Below are 16,065 nucleotides of genomic sequence, written 5' to 3'. Positions count from 1 at the left end.
TACCCTTGTCGATTGTCGTCTTTTGAACTAATATTGAGGCTGCTGAAGAACGGGAAAAGTTCACTACAGGTCATCGCAGCATTGCGTGGTAAAGAACAAGATAGATATGGTTCTGCGATCATGGCGCCTGAATACTTTGAATATTCCTTTTCTTTGTTTATTTATTTTTTATATGAATTAGTTATTGTAAGCCGCATTCTCAAACATAATGTGACGGTTTACTGGGGGTAAAATGAGAACATTAAACTTCAGTATCATGTTGGTTCTGTGGATCACTCTCACTTTATCCTATTTATTACAGTTTTTACCAATTAAAATATAACTTGATAACACAATGTTGAAACAATGATCAAGAATTTATTACATACTGAATTAGTAATGTTAAATATTATAGCTAACACTTTCCGAAATGGAATTCAGAGAGGATCTTTTAATGCTACAGTCACTCAAAGAGATTTATGGGACGCTTCGCTTGATATCGAGGAGTGTATCGCTACGAAAGTAATTTCGATCACAAGCAAAGCTTGGATATTGTACGCTTCTATAGTGTTGTTCTCGGTAGCCAACGGTAAACTAAAGACTTCTCAACGGAGAAACCTTGACTTGCATCCACTACAAACAGTCAACAACACACAACTGCCAAGAACTACGTCACAATCCTCATAACGTAATTTACTTACTATAAACAAGCAAAATATACTGATTAATTATTGGTGCAGTGTTATTACATGTAGAGCGTTATGAGGTTAAATAAAATACGGAAATACCTTTTGACGCTCGAAATAAAGAATTTGCAAAAGTAACTTTGTCAACGTGCCGTGTACACATAAACTCATGACGTCATCTTCATATATGTCCGTCTTCATAGATAACATTGCCGAAGCAATAGCTCTGACAAAATGTAACTTTTATAAGGTAAAAACTATATGCATTAGAGTATACAGAAGATTAAGTAGTTATTAACTGACCGAAACTCACTGCCTATATAGCGACTGTGAAAAACTTGTCGAATGTAAACACCTCCGGAATTAATCCGAGGCCAAATGTTAATTAGGGCTGTATCATATACATTAAATTATATCTCACTACAAACAGATTATGCCTCCGCGGAAGATGCGAAGAAAATCGTGGTTATTCTGGCGTAAATGCGCAGTGGTTCATCTTTCACCGGTGACATCATCCAGATGAACCTGGAAGTATTCTATGTTTTTGAGCCTTTGTCAGGTCATGCAAGTGTTACGAGAGTGTATTTTCTGTATATTTTGTTATTAATTAAGTAATAATTATTTTGGGCTCACAACGTTTAGGGTTTTGAATATCAATTATGATGGGTGACATTTCGTATAATAGACGGTCAGTACTTTTAGGATTCTGGCAGCAGGCTTTCCGGAAATTATCTGCCCTTGGTTTTCTATTTGCTGACTTCCGGGATTATTCGAGAGCATTCCACGTGAGTGGCGATGGTCGTGTGTGCTCGAACTTTTGGGAAATGACTGAATGTATATATAAAGGCCAGTTGCCGTGTTGCGACGGACACATTCATATTACTGGAGTATATACATCATCAATATCCGCTAACGCCCGAAACTGCTATCAGACCGCTCGCTGTGTTACATTCTGCATAACTGTTTCTCTCTCGCACTAAGACTTTGGTGAGTTTGCTATAGTATATTTTGTGAGCCATTGCCTTAGAATTTGTCTCACTTGTATTTAAAATCAGTATTTTGAAATTGACTTGTGACTTTGACTCTGTTCTGTGCTTATTAATAATACATAATTTGAATGTTTTGTTTTGCAAATTCTTAACCGTAACACAAGACTAACCAATCAGAGCTCACTTGATGCACTTATCTACTCCAACACGTGGTAGGTACCCATGTGACTTTAACTTGAGATATAAAATTTTGTCGCGTGGATATTTTTAATCTTATCAATATGAGGAGTTTAATCTCACTTAAAAAACAAAAATGAATCTTAAACAATTTCACGTTTCAAATATATCGTACATTCTATGAACTGTCGAGAACAGGTCTGCAATATATTTTGCTGATCTATACTTGGATAAATTATTGCTAAAAATTAACGTGATTTATCTGCGCCCGTGTCTGGTGTTTAACCCACGAAGCAACAGATACGAACTTTGCAAGTTCGATCCACTGAAACGAAAAAATAAAATAGTGTTATTTTTACATATTATTTATATACCCTGTGATCCAACCAAAACCTGTTCGCACACAAGAGAATTCTATGAGATGTTGTAACATTCGGTGTATGATTTAATTTGAACGAAGAACTTGACCACATGGCGTCACTGGGTCTTTATATCAAGTGAAGGATAAAGCACATACGATTTCTATCTTGATTTACACAGTTCACCCGAGGATAAACGGTGTATCTTATCTTACAACAACTGACAAAAGGATAAAACAAGAAATGAAAAAATAAATATTCAGTAGATACAGACACAGTTTTCACTCACCCAGCGTCATTAACAAAAGTTCCAAAGGCGTTATATTACACACCTGTTAACCAAGACACAACAGAGAAATAAAGACACTTTCTAAGCACGATACGGGATGATTGCCACAGTTACAAATCAACTAAATGGAAACATTATGTTAAATAACTACCAGATATGAAAATATTATGTGTTTTCCATTCCCATTCACATGCATGCAAGCGGAACACAAACAGCAATGTAATTACAGCAAACTCCCCAGGTCAACCAAATAAGCCTTCAGCCGTGTGAGTTCAAGTACGAAATCTGCAAACCAATGTAATGACACGAATTGTCCTTATTACAACATTTACATGTGGACCATGACAATATATTCATGGAGAGAGTTAAACGACTGTACTATCATGCTTCTTTTCCAGGATGGGTATCGTTAGCTTCTGACATACAAAATATAAATAAGCAGTTTCTCATCTATTATTTGCAGCTCATTCACTAAACAGAATTGATCACCCGTGGCTTATTTGGCCTTGTAAAGTGAATATTCTATGATATATTATAAATGAGCATACAATAACGATGGTTGTGCATATTGATCTGTCTTCCATATTAAGCACCGTGTAACTGATCTCGGGAGAATGCTCTAGCATTTGTGAGAGACTCGAACCTGCGACGGTTTCTCCTCGCTCACAACAACGAAAAATAAAGGAGAGCGTCTGTGGACTTAAGAAGGGAACATTTCACCATGACAAGGTAATTTACATACGGGTGTCTCATTTGGAGGTATCCGCCAATCAACTATCGCATGGCTACATATTTCTTTGTCAAGGGATGATATTCTATCACGCTTACCGAATTTCAAGGAGTGTTTATCATTACAGGAGTGAGTTAATATTTAACGTCACATCGGCAATATTGCAGCCATATCGTTGCAGAACATACGTGACATACAAAAGAAGTATATATGCATATTATGAAGAACCTGTCGACGAAGGACTGTAAAACCACTAGACTATCAAAGTTAGTATTAAAACTAGCATAGAATCGTAAAAATATAATAGTATCACTATTTGGACAGTACAATATAATAACAGGCCATAGATCGCCAACAACAGAGGATAGATCACCATACTAGGGACAATGGGGACTTACAATACCTCTGCTACCTGCATTTACCATTACAGGAACTCGTCTATTATTATACTTGTGGATATACTTGAAATGCAGACAATAAGTTAAATGACTGAATTTCACATCTTATGTGCATTTATTCACATTGTTTTCAATGTGCGAATGTTTGCAGTGTCAATAAGGAATATGTTGTCACTCTATGGATATACGTCCCATCACCTCGTGATACAAGCACATAACTACATAACTCCTAGAAGGGCGGTTGGGTAGCTTAGTGGTTAAAGCGTTGGCTCGTCACGCCGAAGACCTGGGTTCCATTCCCCTCATATGGGTACTACGTGTGAAGCTGATTTTCTGGATATTGCTGAATAACAACTATTGTTGAAAGCGGCGTAAAACCAAACTTACTGACACACATAGTGTTTTACATCAATTACACATTGTTCCACTATATAACACCATTCAAGTTTAAAAGCTGATGAATTCTTTGTTAAAGTTTTGTGCTATGTCTTTCCAACTTCGAAAGTCCACAAGTTCAGTGTAGGTTTGAATAGTCGCAGCATTAAGCATCACAGTTACACTGTACAAAAAGAACTGGGCCAGAATATATATGTCTCTGACTACAGATCTGCTCAGTGCTTTATCTCTGACTACAGATCTGCTCAGTGCTTTATGGTCAAGCACAGGAACCGGATGAAGATGTTCCTTGTCTTGGCTGCAATCCTGTCCGCTGTCGTGATCCTCATTAGTAAGTTAACATTCGAGCTCTGGTAGTCCATCTGTCTGCAGCGCCCCATTCGCCCAAGCACGCCAGCAACCAATGATTGTGGGTTCGAATTGCAGTTGTGACCACAATATATTTCAAGGTTTCTCAACACCATACCCATGATAATCGATTGTAACCAGGGGTAACCGTCTAAGAAAGGTAGTGTTTCCTCACAATATGATGACACGCCGTGATGCAGTAGGAATGCGGGTAAGAGTGACATTACTTCTAACATACTCACTTCAGCATGGCGCATAACAGTAAGAGGTACGTCGGTATCAGTCCACTTACATGTACGTAATGTTAAAACAACACTGTAGAATTGTTTTGGCATTTATGTTGAATTTACGGTTTTCTTTAACACTTGCATGGAAACAAAACTCGGTGCAGCATGACACTGACCACAATCAGGGAAATGTGGTATATGTATGTCCCTTTGTCCCAACATACATTCAAACAGGGATAAAGACGCTCGATCAAACCCGTTTCGTTATTGCGATGGTCAGGACAAGAAACACACTCAGAAATGAGTAACATGTTCCATGCGACCGTTACTGAGTTTATTGTGTTATTTAGATGTTTCAGGATACACTGATGCAAACCTTTACACTGTGTCATATCACCATCTGAAAACTCTGGGTCAAAAGGATGCAAAAACTAACGGTATGTCTACGAATTTATCTTAGTTTCCATCTACGGAACGGTAGAATGGACTAATCAGATTGATCTAGATTCACTCAAGTGTCACACTGAACAATCCTTTGAAATATTGTCGTAAGATATTTCTGTTAAGCGAAGGAATACACTAATTTCTAAAACAGCTTATAAAGAATCGATTCAGAAATTGGTCTGCCAGGATGTTGAGTTTAACGGTATGTGTGCCGCCATACGACAATCGACCTGTCCAGTAGATCCCTGAGATCAGCTCCGTTGACGTCAATGGCATGCTATCAATAAATGTCATTTTTTATTTTTTGCGGTTTTTTTACAAATTATACGCATACATAATAGTTTGGTAGGTTTGAAACACTTAATTCTGACAAATGTGTGTCTCACTTTTACAGACCATGTCTTGGCTGTTGATCAAAAGACCTCGGTTGTTATTCTGGCGTACATGCGCAGTGGGTCATCTTTCACTGGTAACATCATCCAGATGAACCCGGAAGTGTTCTATGTTTTTGAGCCTCTGTATACATACGCACATCTGTCTAATCAGAGCTCATTGGATGCTCTCCAGTATTCCAAAACATAGTAAGTAATATGTTTTACTTTAACAATGAGACAGAAAAGGCTGAATAGCAAAGTTAAACATAAAAGGTCCGTACTGTTACTTGAAGCAAAAATACAGGTCAGCTTAACGTTCTTAACTGACTCGTGAAGATTCCGTCTAGGTCCCTTGCTTGTCGTAAGAGGAGACTAACGGGATCATTTAGATACATGCATTCATATTGAGTAGATCGATGCTCATGTTGTTGATCACTGGATTATCTTTTCCAGGCTCGATTATTTACAGACAGCCGCCACATAGCTGGAATGTTGCTGAGTGCGGCGTAAAACCAATTTCACTCACTCATGGAAACTATTCAGTTAGCAAAGGGAAACTGTGAAAATAGCTCTATTCAAGGTATTTACAATTTGACCTTCTGAGTTCATTGATTTCAGCGAAATGACCCTTGAGAATATCCTGCTCTGCCGCTTACCTGAGATAAACGCTGATACTTTAAATCAGCACCATATGATTGACAGTTTGGATACAATGAACTACTACTACTGCACAAAGGCGAACGTCCAAAACTCTAAGAAGTGCGTGTATTTGTTGGAAAAAGCGTGCCTCCGGTCACGTGTGTCTTGCCTTAAGACAATCAGATATAGCATGAAAAATATGACGCATCTCTTGGAGAAACATGGCAACATGAAAATCATACATTTGATACGTGATCCAAGGCCAACGCTTCTTTCTCAGCAAAAACTTCAAGAATTCAATTTCGATAGTTTAGGTAAATTTGCAGCAATGCTGTGTAACAGAGCAAAGGTGGATTTTGATGACTCATTGTTAATGAAGAAACAGTTTCCCGGCCGAATTGCCACAATTCGGTATGAGGATTTAGCTGAGATGCCTGTGAATATGGCTACACAGATGTACAACTTCATAGGTCTTGACTTCACTGATGAAAACAGAGACCACATTCGAAGTATTACAACCAGAAACAGCAACTGCGGTGCCTACTGCAGCTCGAGAAATTCTACAGAAAAGGTGTCCCTCTGGCGAAAGAGTTTGCCATACATGCAGGTGTCGCTCATTGACAAAATATGTCATCCATTGTACCGGGCAATGGGGTACCTACCCGCACAAAGTCAGGACCACCTTCTTAACATGTCTGTACCCCTGTACACAACCGTTCCAACAGAAAGCAGCGTTATGAATTATCGATAAATGATAATATGATGTTGTTGACTTTTCTCTCTGTCTGCCATGTAAAATGCATGTGCTTATACATTATAAATAAAATAAGAAAACTGAACACGCTTTGGGCGTTGCAAACTGAATTCCTAAATACATAACTACATGCATTGTGGACACGAAAATCTTTGTATAAGGCCATTAAATACAAATCGGAACGTCAGAAAACGTACAGCGTTCAATCAGTCGACGACACACATTCATATGGGTATAGGTAAGGTGGCTGATTTGGGCCATCGCTTTCTCGCCTTACATTTTGGAGGCGAGAAAGTGAGCCCAAATCAGCCACCATTCATAGGCCATGGAAATGATATGGTAGCACTAGCAGCTACCGACAACTATAGAAACATATCAGAGTACACTGGTATGCAATATAGCTTAGTGAACTGCCCACTGACACGAGTTTGCACAACTAATAGTAGCGAATGATGCAGCTGCCTAGGTGGGTCAGTTGGACGCCTTACTCAGTGAAAGAAATCGGAATGTTTTAACAACGGCTCATTTGTCTGTGAATGTGCATGATCTAACTAATTGCATGGTACGCACCATGTGGAAATCACACATTCTTTCCATACTTTAGCCTGGTTAAAGAACGTTTTATGATACTTGTAAGTTCTTAACATGTGAGAATCTGAGCGATATAAGTTCCGTCCATAGTGTGTTGGTGATGTCTTAATTTAGCGCGTCGCAAGGAACTGCAAGAATAGTAACATTACTTATTCAAGTGGACAAAGACAGTAAAAGCAGCAATATAGTCTGATAGTATCGTCCACATTTCAGCAAAGGTGAGTAAGCCTTCAAAATAGCTACAAAAATGCCGTCCCAATAACGGACACTTCCAAGACACTTTTTCTCAGGAAAACATCCTTACTTTTTCGTAATGCCCGCGGGTCATGTTGTATCCTTTACTTACGATACGGGCCAGACTTGATCTTTGGCAACCCTTATGTGTTGTAAGAGTTGACAAACGAGGTTGGATGGTCAGGCTTGCTGACTTGGTTGACAAGTGATCGTATCCCACATGCTCTTTATCACTTGACTGTCTCGTCCAAACTCGATTTTTACAGACTACAACCACATAGGTGGAACAGTAATAAGAGTGACGTTAAGCATCAATACGTTTACATTATATAGTTGCTTAAAACACAAAAATCATTAACTTCTACCAACATGGGTGGAGTCCCATCTGGGATTTGAACCCACACCCTCAGAATCAGGCACATAATCGCCAGCACACAAAGCCAACCTCTTAAATGGAACTTGAACTACAGATTTGGACGTTGATTTTCGAAACTCTTTTAGCGCTAAGATAGCCGTAAGTGCCATACATTAACACTAACTTACGACTATCTTAGCTCTAACAGAGCTGCGAAAATCTGGGGCTTGACCCTTACAATTATCCAAGATTGCAAATGAAAATCATTTGGTTTAATTCTATGTAAGATAACCTTGACATTGAAACTTTTGTGGTATCTCCATGTAAACACGTTAGTTAAATATTCGTTTCATACATTATATCTATTTACGGTTCCATGTTTCGTGAAGATTCAAAATGATTTTCAACAAAAAAAAGCTGGTCGTGATATGTGAATAACGTGACTGGATAGGTGATATCCTACTTGCATTGATCGAGACTCATCACTGGATTGTTCTTGTTCAGCCTCGATAATATATATACATATGCAGCCGTCCTATAGCTGGACTAGTGTTTAGAATTGCGTTGAAAACGACAAGAAACAAATCCATTGATTTACTATTAAAAAGTAATTTATACATGATAAAATATACTTAAAGGTTTTCCTACAGAAAGGGTTAAAAACTTTCAAGTTCCCTGTTTATCATAAAATGTTAATTACTCTTAATTCTTGGTGACGTAAGCTGTTTAATAAAACGACAGTGGATATTTTGTATGAAAATATTTCAGATGACCACATTTCGTTACAATATAGACAAATTAATACAACAATGACGTGTGATATACGCCCCTGGCATCGAATATAACACATTCCTCCATAGACTGATTCTGATGAACATTGCTTCGCACTAATTATTTTCAGTTTTTGTGCAAGCTGACACCGAGTTTCAAACGTAAATCCTCCCCATTTGAAACAGTTTCTGTAATCCCTTTTGGATCCGCAAAACATATCTACTTCGGTCTTGGAAAAACCAAAATTTTCCAGTTTAAAAAAATATCTTTGGAATGAAACTTCTAAAACGTCCTCGTTTGACATCAATGGTACAAACATGATAATATATTTTTCTGTTCGTTAATGAAGTTCATTTCGTTTCAATTCAAAGCTTTGACAAGAATATATGAATGGTGATGAAACAATACAAACAAAGGGGTGACAATGTTTCTCCTTGCCATACCCCACGTTTACAACGGGAGAAGTTCGTTATCTTTCTTTTACAAGAGATGCACGTTCTGAGCAACTTTGAAATATTTCAGATATTCAGGTTAGCATACAATCTGAATATTGAATCGGCATCCATCTGAGTTTCTGTCAGTGTTATTGATTATAACTCCCATGACTCCTAAAATGAGATAGATCCGTTTACACTTCGGCCTTCATTGTGTGCCACATGCTACTGACAAGCACACGCTGCCACCACCGTCGGTCTGCTCACTTACAAAAGGACATGGCCTCAATGTAAACGTGAGTACCGCTCACTTTGTGGCGACGCATCATCGCTTTCAGCATATAAGGCACATGCACACTTGTATAACTGATGAATCTAATCTTTGAAAATAGACCAAAAAATCATCGAACACGATTTTCCTGTACAAGGCCCTTACTGGACATTTCAGGACATGATGTATACGAAACTTGCGACACATGATTTCATCAAAACAACTAGTTTATGCAAAACGAACTTCTCATAGGCATGGTTATTGGTAGTATCAAGTTCAAGTGTGACCTCAACCTGCCTGCCGTTACACGGTTGTTATGAGCACTTCATACATGATAAATGCCAACATTCACACACATAGCCATGTGAACGGTTCAAGGAACATGTGTTATCGGTGTGGTAATATTAAACTAATCCAATTCCCACAACACACTCGGATTTCATATTTTTGTCTCTTTTCGTGCCTTGCAAGTACATTGTGTAGGTCAGTGCCTCACGGGAACACACACTGACTTCCAGCTGTGTGTCTGTGTTTCAGTGGCGACTGTGTTATGTTGCGACTCCGATACGTGAAGCTTGTTTGGGTTGTAGTGTGTTGTACAGCAGTATGTGTTGTTCACAGTGAGTATTGTGCATGTTATTGTTCTGTAGATTCTGGTCCATCAGGTACAGCCATCAATACAATTTCAACCCACCCAGTGACCTTCCCACATATCCTCCCGCTGTATTTTTAAAATAATTTATTTGACTGGATTGTCTGGTATCGACATGATTGAAGTATGGGTTTGCACTTTCTCAGTAAAGCAGATTCTAAACCTGTTTGTGGAGCTGAGTCCTGTCCATGATTCGAGCCCACACTCTCAGTCATCCACCTAACGACAGATAATATATTTCACATTCACAGGCCATTTGCAGGTAACCGTGGTACTGCAGGAACGTCGCCTGTTGGGATGCTTGACATGCAGGTCCTGTCGGTAGTTCGGGAATCTGTTTCTGTTGATAAACTAGTGTGATGTTTCTCTTGGATGGACGTTCAGTATTTTACTGTGCATGTTATATCGCATGTTTCAGAGTTGAGCGTGCACATTGCTGGAAAGGACATCAACCACATCACCAGGATTCAAAACCGCAATTTGATCGGTACGTATGTGCATTTCTTTTATTAAACCAAATCCATGTACAACAACCCTGAACAAATGTTCTTGATCAAAGACTGATTGATATTGAAGGTACAGCTGGTCCATATGGCGTTAAGTTCAATTATTTGGAGCAATACATAGACGCTAGAATTTATATAGTCTGTATCGAGTCAGACAGTTAATGAAATAAGGGAAGTGGTGGATGAAATTACCGTTAGTCAAGCAGCTCACACGATGGCATCAGTTACAAGTGAACCAATGATTGAAAGTATGAGCATCCAAGCCACAGAAGAACCACAGCTATCAGCACAATCAGTGAGCTTCACCGCTCCACCAGCTGGTGGAAACAACATGGATACTACAGTGAAATATCTCCATCTCACAATTTCAACTGTTTTATCAGCATGCGTCAAGAACAACTAAATATACAGATAATATCAGCTGTTAGCGGGAAGAATTGTCTTCTGTGCCATCCATGACAAATAAATGCTTTTTCAACTGAAACGAAATAAATATCATTATTGTCACTGAAGAATCAGATCTGGAAAGATCCTCCGTTGTACTAGAAAGATGTTTTGAAAGTTTTACTGAGATGGTTGTGACCCTGATGAAACAAACGCGACAAGAATCAAAAGTTGTGTCTCTGTGTATCAACGTACATAAAACAAAAAACTGTATTCAAATCGTTTTTGAAACACAATAAAATAACAAAAAATCTGCTAAAATAACAAAAATTGGCCATTAGAATTCGAATATTATACATGAAACTGAAAACGCAAGTCGTGTCTCTACGTGCGATGATTAAATCTAATACATGTATATACTCACACACATAAGCTTGTTTCTTTTTTTTTCTTTCTTTCTTCATTTATTTATTTATTTATTTATTTATTTATTTATTTATTTATTTATTTATTTATTTATTTATTTATTTATTTATTTATTTATTTATTAAACAAACTTGAAACCCTAAATTAATATCAGGTTTGGACATATATGAGGTATCATACCAGTGAACATGTTGGTATCATGAACACACTTTTATACAATCGAACATGCACGAATTGTCACCACCATTGGTGGGTATAAGACTGCAGAGAAGTCCGGTCTGTCACTCCTTGTCCAACAATGCCACACCTAAGTCAAACTGCAAAAGAAAACAGGCTATCACACGTTTCGAACCCCGTGTGTCTGTCATTTCGACGTAAACATAACCACGATTTACCGTGTCCAGCATCGATACCACGCAAGACAGAACACGGATGACCTTCCTCGGAACGGTCGCCCAGTGGTCACCACCCGTCGACAAGATGGGTACATTACCCGTCAACCCCTTTATCCTTCGAAAATATAATGATGTCACCAGTCTTGGTAGGCAATCACCCGCTTTTTTTGTCTATCTGACCCGTCACATATTCCTTGTATGAAATGTTGAAGATTACATGCATATATCTTTAGCAACCCGACTAACAGGATCTAGTGGTCAGGTTCGACACGTGACTGTCACATGTCACATCGCTTCTCAACAGCGTTGATCGATCATGCCTTTCATCACTGAATTGTCTGATCCAAGCATGATTATATACCACTTCCGTCAAATAGTTGGGATCTTGCGGACTGCGGCGTTTAAGGGCAAATAACTAAATAAGTATGTGTTCCGCTCCTATATTTCCGGAAGCATGTATATCCCCGCGAACTGTTCAAATTTGCAATGCACCTTGACGTTATTTGTAGTGATGAGGTATTATGTGGAAACATCAATCCTCAAATGTTACTTTGCGGTCACGTGTAAGACGTAGTGTTATACGGATGTCGATGGGTGATATAGATTCATACAGTTGTGTCATTCGTCGGGATGAAAGAATCTGTATTGGAAAATTGCAGTTCTGTGATGACATATGTCTGCTGTAATGTTAAATACAGAATGATGTAAATTTCATCTCGTGATCTGACCATCTCTTGATCTGACCATCTCGTAAAGGTCTGATTCCCAAGCTGAAACTAAAACGGTAACTGGAACAAGGTGTCTAAAGAACAAACAGAAAAGAAATGTGCTGCAATTTATAACTATATTCTAAGCTTCAGATCAATCCAAAGGTATCACTACAAAATAGTGTTGCAGTACACATTCAAAAGGCATTCAAATGATCATGATGTTCAGTTCTAAACTACAGTAACTCAACTAATATACACTTTTTTTAAATCTAGAAAATCATGCACTTGTTAGATGATTCTGGAATATGTTGCTCGAAGTCCTTTCCAGATCATTTTGTCTGAAGCTATTTCCGATCTAAATGTAGCACCACCACACACATTACCGAGTCTACTGGTACACCATAAAAATTGAAACATTATTGCACAACGTATAATACTGCCTCATTATACGAAACGTTAAATTGATATCGTCAGAACAATACATTTTTAACCCGAGAAAGGGGACACTTTCTTAATTCATCTTCCTTAATCCCATCACAGATTTTGAATTACATGTTGTCCGTATTGTTCTCATAGTACACCATCCCCATTGTTTCAGGTGTCACCAGAAGGACCAAGCAGAGGACGATGCTGATCATTCTGACGTACATGCGCAGTGGGTCTTCGTTTACCGGTGCTGTTGTCCAGCGACACCCGGATGTATTCTATGTGTTTGAGCCACTCCATGAGGTCGAACGCCTGAACAACTTAGCCGGAGGGAAGAATGATCACCTACAAAGACAGTAACAATACATTAAATACTCTTCAGTTTGTCACAGCGTTTGCGAAAGTGCAGCAGTGCTAATGATACGTTCGTAAAATATACTTAGGTGGGTGGCGTTATCTGAAGAGGAACACTGACAGTTTCAGGGTATTGCAGTATGAAAATGTCGAGTGTGCCCAGACCTATGTGCTTCAGTAAGTCACCTCACCTTAAGCTAAACTAGTTAAATCAGACGGGAAAATGACAAACAGACATGTGGCACTCGATTAGGGTAGTAGAAATACATGTGTCGTCTCCCGTTTTATCAGAACCATGCTCAGAATTAATGGGTGTAGAACGAGTATGGGTGTAAAGAAATAATTGGGTCTCACTTAAAAAACGTAATTCTAGAAAAAGGTAATGTTAAAAAACTTTGAGAGAATGTCAGTACACCCTACTAGAATATCACGGATATTGATATAAAACAAGCACGTAACTCTAAAACAGCTTCATTACAGATCACAATACAGTTTAAAACAGGTTATATATTGCCAACAACTAAATGTGTATCACCATACTAGGGACAATGGGGACTTACAGTACATTTGCTAGTAGTAGTAGTAGTAGTAGTAGTAGTAGTAGTAGTAGTAGTAGTAGTAGTAGTAGTTCGAGGAGGAGGAGCAGCAGCAGTATCACAAGTGGGCGTAATACAAACAGTTAAAGTTCGAATAGTGATTTGTTCTGGGGTCGTGTTACGGTGTATAGACGTAAAATGTCCTGTGTCTAATAGGCAGAGGGTAATATGTCCTGACAGCGATGTTCTGATATATTTGATAACTTAAAGTCGAATGCTTGTGAGTCATGTCATGGCTTATAGCAACATACATAACGTTACCTGTTTTCCTACCCGGGAATGGGAACAGGACGTGAAAACCGTCATCAGGCTGCGTTGGTTGCATGCACCCTAGAGGAACCAATATATTGCATTGAAGCAGACAGTAGTCTGTTGATGCTTGTTAATTCATTCAACGACTAATGTTTCAGGTTGTCAACCCTTGAAAGCATTCTCTTGTGCAACACCAGTCTGACGGAGGCGTCCACACTGGGTCAGTACCACATGAAGTCCAGTCCGGACACAGCGCCCTTCCATTACTGTTTCCACCACCAGGAATATAAACAGAGAGTTGCAAGCTGCGCTATGCTACTAGAAAATACATGTAAAAAGTCGAGTGTGGCCGCTGCTAAAGTCATCCGGATAGGAATGAAAAACGTCACTTACCTCATGAATAAATATAACAAAATGAAGGTTTTGCACTTGATACGGGACCCAAGGGCCGTCCTTTTGTCACAGTTAAATGTTGGCCAGTTTAAAGTTTCAGATCTTGGTGCATCCTCAAACCGTCTCTGCAGAAGGGTTAAGCAGGATGTTGATGACTCCAGGGAAATGAACAGAAGGTTTCCTGGACGTGTTAAGACGATTCGTTATGAAGACTTAGCCGAAAGACCTCTGACCATGGCAAAGCAGTTGTTTGACTTCATAGACCTGGACCTTACAGACGAGATAAAAGGTTATATTTACAATATCACCCATGCCACACATGATGACTGTGGTTCTTTGTGCATAAGAAAGAATTCAAAGGAAAGAATTTCAAAATGGCGACTGAGCTTGACTTTCGCTCAGGTGTCCCTCATTGAGAAGAAGTGTCAGCGCCTTTTTGATGTCATGGGATACCTCCCTGCAGTGAGCGACGTGAATCTCCGCAATCTGTCTAGACAGCTGTATAACCACATGTCCGGTCCAAGCCATATATACTGATACTGTAGTCGTAGATAGAAACATTCACCAGGTCGCCAGTGAGTTTCCGGCGATCACCAGGTCACCAGTGAGTTTCCGGCGACTGTGGGAAAAGCGTAACGTTTTACCATATTTGAAATCTGCAACTGTCCTCTTTTACATTTCTGAAATTTTAATTACTTTTCATTTGTGGTATGTACCACTTAACACATATGTTGTTTTACTATTTATCTGGGAAATAAAATTGCTTACAATGGTCAAGTGCGTTGAGATGACTTGAGGTTGGGAAAGCACATATAACTGTATAAAAGATGAGGTATGTTGACATTGGGCGCCAGGAAAGTATGATATGAGATGCCTTTGGGTGACACTGTAGGAATGAGACGACATATGACGAAGGTAGGAAGGATTATCAGCTACTGGAAACAGCTCTGAGTAAGAAAAGAAGAAATACATTATGAGGTTTTCATGTCACTTACACGTTACGGGCGCGTTAGTCATGTGGTTAATGCGTTTTCTCGCCACAGAGAATACAAGGGGTCTTTTCCCCCAATGTGTACACCATGTGGAGACCATGTCTGCTGTTTCCTGCCGTTATATTGCTGGAATATTGCTAAAATGGCTTAAAACTCACTCACATTACTGTTTTACGTGTAGATGAACGATGTAAAGAGACAGCGGCAGTCACTACAGTGTCAGGCTGTATTACAGGTTATTATGTCACCACAGGGTATATGAAACTTTGACCGTGTTTATTTGCAAGTTCACATTTATTCAGCTCCGTGTCAGATGAAGAATTGTGAAGCTTATGGGAAATGGGTATGGTCCTTACAAACCTTGAATACTACTCAGGACAGGTATTTCCTTCTTTAAAGAATCATAAGTGTTTGCACACGTGGAAACAAAGTGTGCGAAAGCCCTTGGGAACAGTTATCTTGAATAACTGTGTAGATGGTCTTTACTCAGATAACGCAGAACCAGTTTTCGTCGCACGTGTAGTCGGACAAATA

The 16,065-nt window shown here is 39.0% G+C and overlaps 2 protein-coding genes across 2 annotated transcripts; both read left to right on the top strand.

Annotated features, from left to right (window-relative positions):
- Positions 1-3,200: 3,200 nt before the first annotated feature.
- On the top strand, positions 3,201-6,786 carry LOC137298786 (carbohydrate sulfotransferase 3-like). The gene is made up of 4 exons (XM_067831062.1): positions 3,201-3,208; positions 4,243-4,334; positions 5,417-5,603; positions 6,015-6,786. Exons 1-4 carry the CDS (start codon positions 3,201-3,203, stop codon positions 6,784-6,786), a joined length of 1,059 nt encoding a protein of 352 aa, XP_067687163.1.
- A 3,209-nt stretch (positions 6,787-9,995) lies between these two features.
- On the top strand, positions 9,996-15,076 carry LOC137297591 (carbohydrate sulfotransferase 5-like). The gene is made up of 4 exons (XM_067829440.1): positions 9,996-10,065; positions 10,516-10,584; positions 13,117-13,300; positions 14,305-15,076. The coding sequence occupies exons 1-4, from the start codon at positions 9,996-9,998 to the stop codon at positions 15,074-15,076; spliced, it is 1,095 nt and encodes a 364-aa protein (XP_067685541.1).
- The last annotated feature ends 989 nt before the right edge of the window (positions 15,077-16,065 follow it).

The sequence above is a fragment of the Haliotis asinina genome, chromosome 10 (assembly GCF_037392515.1).
Source record: "Haliotis asinina isolate JCU_RB_2024 chromosome 10, JCU_Hal_asi_v2, whole genome shotgun sequence".
In the NCBI taxonomy this organism is placed as follows: Eukaryota; Metazoa; Mollusca; class Gastropoda; order Lepetellida; family Haliotidae; genus Haliotis; species Haliotis asinina.
Note: the sequence above shows the minus strand (reverse complement) of the source record. Positions and strands in the feature narration are given on the sequence as shown.